The sequence below is a fragment of the Lampris incognitus genome, chromosome 20 (genome assembly GCF_029633865.1).
Source record: "Lampris incognitus isolate fLamInc1 chromosome 20, fLamInc1.hap2, whole genome shotgun sequence".
NCBI lineage: Eukaryota > Metazoa > Chordata > Actinopteri > Lampriformes > Lampridae > Lampris > Lampris incognitus.
In genome coordinates this window covers 33,750,655-33,761,149 of record NC_079230.1, presented here as the reverse complement: position 1 = coordinate 33,761,149, position 10,495 = coordinate 33,750,655, and the positions used below count along the sequence as shown (strand labels likewise).

The 10,495-nt window shown below is 43.6% G+C and overlaps 1 protein-coding gene across 1 annotated transcript in view; it reads right to left on the bottom strand.

The window, feature by feature from the left end:
- The window catches only part of mtm1 (myotubularin 1), a 125,412-nt gene that overhangs the window by 84,978 nt on the left and 29,939 nt on the right, over positions 1-10,495 (bottom strand). The window contains exon 4 of the mRNA XM_056300377.1: positions 5,697-5,791. Within this exon, the coding sequence (XP_056156352.1) occupies positions 5,697-5,791 (95 nt within the window). The remainder of the gene's footprint in view (positions 1-5,696; positions 5,792-10,495) is intronic.

Below are 10,495 nucleotides of genomic sequence, written 5' to 3'. Positions count from 1 at the left end.
GCAGTAATACGGATGTTGTACCGGACCGTTGTGGTGAAGAAGGAGCTGAGCTGGAAGGCAAAGCTCTCAATTTAAAAGTCAATCTGCATTCCAATACTCACCTGTGGTCATGAGCTTTGGATAGTGACCGAAAGGGTGAGATCGCAGATAGAAGCAGCTGAAATGAGTTTCCTCTGTAGGGTGTCTGGGCTCAGCCTTAGAGATAAGGTGAGCAGCTCGGACATCCGGAGGGAGCATGGAGTTGAGCCGCTGCTCCTTCGCATCGAAAGGAGCCAGTTGAGATGGTTCGGGCATCTGATAAGGATGCCTCCTGGGTGCCTTCCTTTGGAGGTTTTCCGGGCACGTCCAACTGGGAGGAGACCCCATGGTAGACCCAGACCTCGCTGGAGGGACTACATGTCCAGTCTGGCCTGGGAACGCCTTGGGATCCCCCAGACCTCGCTGAAGGGTTTGCTGGGGAGAGGGACACCTGGAATGTCTTACTTAGCTTGCCGCCACCGCGACCCGACCCCGGAAAACCGGCTGAAGATGAGATGAGATGAGATGATATATATATATATATATATATATATATATATATATATATATATATATATATATATATATATATATATGGAGCTGCCAGGGAAGAGGAAGGCCAAAGAAGTGGTTTATGGATGTGGTGAGGGAGGACATGGTGTGACAGAGGAAGCTGCAGAAGACAGGAAGAAATGAAATGGATGATCCGCTGTGGCGACCCCTAACGGGAGCAGCTGAAAGTAGTAGTAGTAGTAGTAATATATATATATACAGTTAAGGTCAAAATTATTAGCCCCCTTTATGAAATCAAACAAAACCCTTAACTTTTCCATGGAAATGACCACAACCAAAAGTGTTTATAATTTAATTGCTTCCAAAAGAACAAAGACAAAATCTCCATTAAGCTTGATTAAGATATTTTACTGACGTGCGGAATTGAAACAAGAAAAAACAAAAATGACGAGGCCAAAATTATTAGCCCTCTGACAATTAATAGTCAAAAGTGTAACCTTTCTGACTCACAACTGACAACAACCTCTTATGGTAGTTCCTAACTGGGTTGGCACATGTCTCTTGAGGGATCTTAGCCCATTCTTCCATGGCAAATTGTTCCAGCTCATCCAGATTGTGTGGTTTTAGAGCATGGACATCAACTTTGAGCTCCCACCAGAGATTCTCAATAGGATTGAGCTCTGGGCTCTGAGAGGGCCACTCCAGGACCTTGATTTTGGTGTCCTTAAAAAAGTTTTGGACCAACTTGGATGTATGCTTCGAGTCATTGTCTTGCTGGCAGACCCAGCAGCGACCTAAAGCTAGACCGGCAGCAGATTTCTTTACTTTATCCTTCAAAATGTCAACATAATCTTCTTTCTTCATGATCCCATCCACCCCGACAAGGTTCCCTGTGCCTGAAGCAGCAAAACAGCCCCACAGCATTATGCCCCCACCACCATGCTTAACTGTGGCAACTGTGTTTTTAGGGTTGAAGGCCTCTCCCTTCCTTCGCCAAACAAAAGCAACATCCATGTGCCCAAACAGCTCAAGTTTAGTCTCATCAGACCAAAGGACAGACCTCCAGAACTCATGTCCATGTTTCAAATGTTCACAGGCAAACTCTGATGTGCTGCTGTGTGAGCAATGGAGTTTTTCTTGGACAATGACCTCGAAGCCCACCACGATGAAGAGCCCTCACAACAGTCTTCCTTGAAACATCAAGTCCAGAAGAGGCCAGTTCAGCAACAATCATCTTGGCAGAGATCCAGGGATTGTTGTCGACATCTGACTATTTTCCTCTCCAAAGTGTTTGAAATCTTGCACTTTCGACCACACCCAGGTTTGTTTCTAACACAATTTGTCTCCTTGTGCTTTGCAGTGATGCAACGCACAGCTGTTCTAGATACTGTGAAATGCTTGGAAATGACAGTATAGCCTTCCCCCTTAAGATGAGCATCCACTATCTTCTTTCTGAGTTCCACACTGATTCTTTACTTTTTGGCAGGATGAAATCACTTCTTACCAAGAATTCAAGAGGAGTCCCTCTCAGTCAAGCGTTCAAGTGCCACTAGCCCTGTTCACTGGAGTCACTTAAGTAAAGTTCAATGCTGACTGACTGCTCAGATGTGGTTTGAAAGCTGATTGGTTGCTCAGGTGTGTTTTGAAACAAAACAAAAAAATCACATGGGGGCTAATAATTTTGACCACCCCAATTTTCATAACATTCGGTATGAAGCAAACCTGAAGATTTATTTTACATTCCAAAATGTTCGGAATAGGGGCCTAAAATTGATGAATATTTTACTATGTATAGTTTTATGAATGATACAAACACTGGGCAGAATTTTAGGGAAATGTTCCATGGTTCCTTGGGGACTAATAATTTTGACCTTAACTGTATGTATGTGTGTATATGTATGTATGTGTGTGTGTGTGTGTATGTGTGTATGTATGTATGTATGTATGTATGTATGTATGTATGTGTGTATGTATGTATGTATGTATGTGTGTGTGTGTGTGTGTGTGTGTGTATGTGTGTGTATATATATATATATATATACACACACACACACACACATACATATATATATACATACATATATATATATGATTCAAGTGAATTTCCTTGAATCACTGGATTATTTTGCTCCATATTTATTGAGCACTTTTCCTATTGTTGAGTGTTTCTTTTGACAAAGTTATATAACTTCGTTAAACGAAACACTCAACGCTAGGGAAAATGCTTAACAAACAAGCAGCAAAATAATCTAGTGATTCAAGTAATTTGTTAAAGGACAGTACAAGCCTGTTTCATGCCATAAGCAATCATCAGCTTTCAATAGAGCTTCACGGTAAAGAACATCATAATGATGTTCTAACAGGGCTGGTAAAAAACTGACTTCAACCTAACACTTGACTTTGCTGCCTCACACCTCACAGTTCACCCCTACACACACCAGAAGAAGAAGAAGAAGAAGAACATATATACTTTATTAATCGCCATGGAGAAATTCATCCTCTGCATTTTTAACCATAGCTAAGAGCAGTGGGCAGCGGCCGTGCAGCACCCGGGGACCAACTCCAGTTCATTTTGCCTCAGTCAGGGACACAAATAGGAGTATTAACCCTAACACTTTGTCTTTGATGGTGGGAGAAAACTGGAGCACCTGACGAAAACCCATGCAAACACAGGGAGAACATGCAAACTCCACACAGAAAGGACCTGAGATGGCCTGGCGTTCAAACCCAGGGCCTTCTTGCTGTGATTCAACAGTGCTGACCACTAGGCCCACATGCTGCCGCATCAGACCAGTAGTTTCTTCTGTTTTCCATTTCTCTCCCTCCAGCTACCACCTTCCTCACATACAAGACTTTACTGCTCTTGATACTGACCGTGCAACCGCTGCTCTATGCTCAACACTATCTTCAGCACTGTGCACGGTTTAAAGATGCTCTAAGAGAATAGGGCCAGACTAAGAGAAGCCGAGAGGAAATGGCAAAAAAGTCATGAGACAACGCTGATCTGTCTCACTGTCAATCACTCCTATCTATTTTTGCACACAATCTTGCTCAACACTGTCTGCCTTCAGCACAAAGTCTCCAGCAGTCCCAGCATGTGCAAGTTGTTTTCCATCTTCTCATCTCCCCTTAATCCCCCTCTCCCCACAGTAACCTCCTCTCTCACTCCAGATGACTTTGCCCACGATTTTGAGGCTAAAGTGGCAGACATCAGTGGTCAATTCATAACCCCACCCTTAGTCTTGCCACTATTCATTGGCCCAGAGATCTCCACTATCTACTGCTGCCTCCCACTCTGAATTTGAAGTTTTCAAACATTTCCTCTCTCAATATCCTACTACATGTGCTCTTGGCCCCATTCCCTCATCTGATCCATCACTCTTTCTATCCTGTCCTATCTGACTCACATCTTTAACTCCTCTCTCCTGTCTGCGATGCACTTCTGGCTGGTCCTACTCTCTGTGCAATCCAACCACCCCAAAGAATCCAGAATAACACACAAGAGACACACTCTCCAGCCCCCCTGAATGTGAATACATCACTCCTCTGTATGCTTACACTGGCTTCCAGTTGCTACCTGCATTAAGTTCTAAACCTTGTTGGCATTCCGGGCAGTTCATGGAATGGCATCTAGCTACCTGAAACTCTGTATCAGCATTTATACTCCTCCTCCATCACTTCGCTCTGTTTCTAGTAGGCTACTGTCTGTCCCATCTACCACAATGACAAGCTCTAGATCCCGACTTTTCTCTCACCTAGCCCCAAAATGGTGGAATGACCTCCCAGTCTCCATCAGAACTACCAACTCACTTGCTTCCTTCCAAGTAAAGCTTAAAAACTTTCCTTTTTTTAGGCCTACCTGAACTTTTAAATGATATCTGGTTGCAGGTATATTTACCTGTGACCTCATGCTAGCTGCCACTGTATGTAGATGGACGGACGGACGGACAGACAGACAGACAGATAGATAGATAGAGAGATAGACAGATAGATAGCTAGTTAGACAGATAGATGTAATCCATCCATCCATAAGTACGTGTGTGTGTGTGTGTGTGTGTGTGTGTGTGTGTGTGTGTACACATTATATACCATTTTCTGTTGTCTGCTCTAAAATCCCTTTTCTTCTTGCACTTGCGTGTTTCAGTGCTTTATCAGTCAGTATGTTTACATGATGTTAGAAAAGTGGATTTATTGTGTTAGTGCGACTAAAACTGGACTTTTAAAAAACATGTAAACGTGTCAGTCCGACTGAAATCCTAGATAATGTGGTTGGAGATCGATTTACTCAGGCATGTATAGGTTTCAGTCCGCCCCAAACTGGCCTAGGCGTTGTGCGCATGATCCATAGTTCCCATGGCGGTCTTTCACCCAGAAGTCGAACAGTGTAGTATCAACATGGGGAGTGCTAGAGCGTGGTTGGAACACTCCAGGAGCATACAGCGTTGTCTTCTGCTTTCGCACATCAACATCAGCACCAGGGATAGCGCGCATCTCATTTGTATCAAAAGTAAAGCGCAGAGTACGTATGAAATGTACAGCGCTGTGAAGTTGTCTATGTTTTCACCGCTCCACATGGAACCTGCTTGCTGCTTGCTAACTTGTTTGTCACTTGCTTGGTAGGTGACGCAACAGGTCAACCGGAAGAAGGTCCAATAGCAACCAGCTGAAAGGGGGCATAGCGCCACCTACCATATCGGGGTCGGACATACATACTTCAATAAATTGATTCTCCCCTGGTTCTTGTATACTAGGACAACGGTAGTCCAATTACGGTAGTCCAATTACATGGCATGATCGAGCTATAACTGTAGCTCCACTTAACTGTGCATGTAAACGCAGTGACTGTCCGCACCTGATTTTTATTCTTGTGCTACTGCCTCCTTATCTACAGCCCACGTAGACTTAATGACTCAATTTCATACACACACTTGGTATTACACACAATATACCACACAATTACTGTGTATCACTCTATTATACCATTTGCCTACACCCGTTTCCTTCTGCTAATCAGTGACTCCCTTGTAAGTACTTTGGATAAACGCGTTTGCCAAATGATTAAACATAAATATAAATATAAGTAAACAAAAAAGTACAAACACAACTGTTTGCGGCCAATTTTTTAATGTTAAATGGGGTTTTTGTGTGTGTTGGTGGGGACTTACTTCATCTGAGCTCTTAAAGTAGAGCCTGTAGTTGGTGATGAACACTTTTCCTTTGAGAGCTCCACTGAATGGACAGATGTAGATGATGTCCTTATCTGGAGAGGGAAATAGATAGAGAGCATTGAGTGTGACTGTCTACATAGAAAAACCATGACGACACTGACAGAGTCTGTTCAACTCTATTGTCCTTCACTGGATGTTTTCAACCTATGCTCTCTAATTCACTTATTTTTCCTAAAAAGACTCAATTTGTTAAGGACAGGCTGATATCACTGAATTGCTAAGGTTTGGGTCAAGTTGAGCCTTATAATCTCATTGACAAATTGTAATATGCAAATCATTTGTTATTTAAAGAATAAGTTATGTTGCACTCCATAGAATGTTAGTCATCTGGCTAGGTTTGCAGACCTAACCAGATAATTTGCTGGTTCCATATTCAGATCTGGCCTAGCAAAAAATTTCAAGGTAAAGCTGTCCACAAGGCCAATACTCTCTTCAGTCATCCCAGGAATGGGGTGGGGATGGGGTTCAAGATCCTTCAAAAATGTTATGCAAGGGAAAAAAGAAAATTAAAAAAAAAGGAAATATGAGAAAGAAAAGAAGCATATAAATGTACCATCCATGAGTTGAGCAGAGTTCAGTACCAAATATGAATAAGTAGAAATAAGAAAATAGAGGGGACCTGAGGGTGTGATCCAATTATCGGGGCATCACATTGCTCAGCCTCCCTGGGAAAGTCTACTCTAGGGTGCTGGAAAGGAGGCTCCGACGATTGTTGAACCTCGGATCCAGGAGGAACAATGCGGATTCCGTCCTGACTGTGGAACAACGGACCAACTCTTTACCTTTGCGGAAGTGCTGAGGGAGGGTCTGTCCAGCCAGTCTACTTGTGTTTTTTTGTGGACTTGGAGAAGGCTTACGACCGTGTACCCCGGGGCACTCTGTGGGGAGGTACTGCGGGAGTTTGGGGTACCGGGGCAATTGCTACAAGTCATCCAGTCCTTGTATAACTTAAGTGAGAGCTGTGTCCGCATTCTCAGCACAAAGTCAAACACATTTTCGGTAGGTGTTAGACTCCGCCAAGGTTGTCCCTTGTCTCTGATTCTGTTTGTTATATTCATGGACAGGCTCTCAATGTGCAGCCAAGGTGAGGAGTGTGTCCGATTTGGAACCTCAGAATTGCATCTCTGCTCTTCGCAGATGATGTGGTTTTGTCGGCTTCATCAGAACATGACCTCCAGCACGCACTGGGGCGGTTTGCAGCTGAGTGTGAAATGGTCAGGATGAGAGTCAGCACCTCCAAGTCTGAGGCCATGGGTTCTCTACTGGAAAATGGTGGATTGCTCCCTCCGGGTTGGGGGATGAGTTGTTGCCTCAAGTGAAGGAGTTCAAGTATCTCGGGGTCTTGTCTATGAGTAGGGGTAGGATTGAGTGGGAGATTAAAAGGCAGATTGGTTAAGCATCAGCAGTAATGCGGACGTTGTACCGGACTGTTGTAATGAAGAGGGAGCTGAGCCAGAAAGCAAAGCTCTCAATTTACCAGTCAATCTCCCTCACCTATGGTAATGAGCTTTGGGTAGTGACCAAATGGGTGAGATTGCGGATACAAGTAGCTGAAATGCGTTACCTCCATAGGGTGTCTGGGCTCAGCCTTAGAGATAGGGTGAGGAGCTTGGACATCTGGAGGGAGCTCGGAGTAGAGCTGCTGCTCCTTCGCATCGAAAGGAGCCAGTTGAGGTGGTTCAGGCATCTGATTAGAATACCTCCTGGGCGCCTTCCTTTGGAGGTTTCTGGGCATGTCCAACTGGGAGGAGACCCCGAGGTAGACCCAGAACTCGCTGGAGGGACAACATGTCCAATCTGGTCTGGGAACGTCTTGGGATCCCCCAGGAGGAGCTGGAGGGCATTGCTGGAGACAGGGACATCTGGTGTGTCCTACTTAGCTTGCTGCCACTGTGACCCGACCCCAGAGAAGTTGCTGATGATGAGATGAGATGAGGTAGCCTTCACCCCCACTCTGAAAATGTGACTCCCAGGGCCAGGGTGATTTCTGCCAGAAATCTCTTGAGCCTTTTGCATCTCTCCAGAATCTTTAGGGCAATCTATTAAAAAAATATTATCAGTCTGATCTGGGTATCCCGTTTTATTGACACATATTACTATGTTCACCTCTAACAAAAGATAGGGGTGCATTTACACAATTAAAGGGATACTTTGGTTTTGGTGGTTTTCGATCTGTGTCCTACTTACAGAGTCAGACATACTTGTGGAACATTTTTTGGCCTGGCTGTGACGTCTGATGATACTATGTTGAATGGTTAGTTTAGCCTAGCTTAGCTAAAGTGCTGGATGTCTAGTGCAATAATTAGCATCTCCTTTCAAAAGAAGGGAAACACATAAAAACAAAAACTTTGAAGACACACTACTCCTATTAAACAGCTTACTTTCTGATTACTTTTTACATCTCAAACTGGACAAAATGGGTAAAACGGAAGCCTTCAGAGCATGTAAGGAGAGAGAGAAATGGCGGACAGTTGTTGAGCATGTTTTTTGGCAGCCAACATCATAGCTGATGATGCCGACCGACCGACCTGACTTTCTGATAGAGAATATCATTGGATATAACATTTAACTGTCCAGTAGCCCAGAATAGTCCATTATTAAAGAAAACTAGCCAGAAATCACAAAAAGAATTTTATAAAATCAAATCACATTAAGAATCAAAAATCAAAGCTACAATTGTCCCAATCAAAACAAACTCAAATACAAAGCTCACAAATTTTGCATCTTAACTATTTTCTACTTCATAATAATAGCAATAATAATAATAATACATTTTATTTACAGAGCACTTTTCAGAATACTCAAAAATGCTTTACAAACTTAAAAAAATATAAAAGCTACACACCAAAAACATAAAACACAACTTTAATCACACACTAAAAACAATTCTGAAAAGATGAGTTTTGATTATTGATTTGAACTTTGACACATCGGTGCAGTCTCTGATGTGTTTGGGGAGAGTTCCAGAGGGAGGGGGCAGCTATGGAAAAAACTGTTGCCCCAAGTCCAGTGCATGGTCCTGTGTGGTGGAGACAGGAGGTTTGCATCAGATGAGCGATGGCTGCAGGAAGGAGTATGGTAGTGGAGCATGTTGGTGAGGTAGGAGGGGGCCTGGTCATGGAGGGCTTTGTGAGTGAGGAGAAGGACTTTGAATTGGATCCACTAATGGAGCAGGGAGTCAGTGGAGGGTGAAGAAGACAGGGGTGATGTGGTCACAGGAGCGGGAGTGGGTGAGCTGGTGAACAGCAGATTTCTGGATGTACTGAAGTTTGTTTACGACTTTTGATGATAATTCATAAAGAAAGCTGTTACAGAGGTCAATTCTGAAAGTGATGAAGGCATGGATCAAAGTTTCAACAGCAGAGAAGGAGAGTAATGATGGAAAAAGACAGTTCTGGTGATTTGATTGGCGTGGTGTTCAAAGGAGAGGTTGCTGTCGAAAATGATTCTGAGGTTGTGGATGTGTGGGAAGGAAGACAGAGTGGAGTTATCGGTGGTGATGCAGAAGTTGTGAATGGTTTTGGTAAGTGATTTGGGACTCGATCATGTTAGATTTATCACAATTTAGTTTGAGCAAGTTGGCTTGCAGTCATGATTTAATTTCAGTGAGGCAGTTGTTCAGAGTGGAGTGAGTTGCAGTGGTGATGAATTTAGTGGACATGTAGAGTTGGACGTCATCAGTGTGGCAGTAGAAGTGAAGACCAGATGATGTATGATGTTACAAAGCGGGAGCATGTAAAGGATGAAAAGGAGAGGACCAATCACTGAACCCTAGTGGACACCTTGGGACAGAGGAGCGGTGAAAGAGATGCAGTTGTTGATGTTAATAAACTGTTGTCTGTTTGTGAGCTATGACTTTAGCCAAATGAGGGCACTACCAGTGATGTTGAGGGAGGATTTAAGGCGGGATAGAAGAATGGTGTGTTTGATAGTGTCAAAAGCTGCAGTGAGGTTGAGGGTCCTCGAGAATGCTGAGATAGCCAGAAACTGAGCAGAGAAGGAAGTCATTAGTAACTTTAAGGGAGGCTGTTTCCGTGCTTTGCTGTGAGCGGAAACTAGATTGAAATGGTATGAACAGGTCGTTGGAGATGAGGTGAGATTTGAGTTGGGAGGCCAGTATTTTTGACAGAAAGGGGAGATAGGAGATGGGTTGGAAATTTCTAATTAAATACAGGTTCAGTCCTGGTTTTTTGAGGATGGGTGTGACAGCAGCCAGTTTTAGTATATTGGGGATCGAACCAGGGCTGAAGGAGGAATTAATGATTTCTTTGATGAGTGAGCAGATAGCTGGGAGACAGACCTTAAGTGCAGTGTATCATTCCTACCGTAAGGTTGGACAGCTACATTTGGGACATGGGAAAAATTTGACTGGGTGTTGGTGGGGGGATCAGTGATCAGATTTCTGTAGATGGTGTCAATTTTAGTTAAGAAAAATTAAAGGAAAGAGTTGCACTTGTTAACTGTGAAGGAATTGGAGGCATTGTCACTGGGTTGAGAAGTGTGTTTATTGTGGAAAAGAGAGCCTTGGTGTTGGTGGAGCCAGAGTGTATGAGATGCGAGTAACAGCTGGACCTTGGCTGTGATGAGAGCATATTCGTGTTGTTGAAGGTAGTCTGTGTAGGCTTGGAGATGCACTGTTAAACCAGTTTTCTTGCAGAGTCTTGAGCTGACGCTTACAAAATTTCCTTTGATGAAGTTCAGGAGTATACCAGGGAGCTGAGTGTGTAAATGAGACT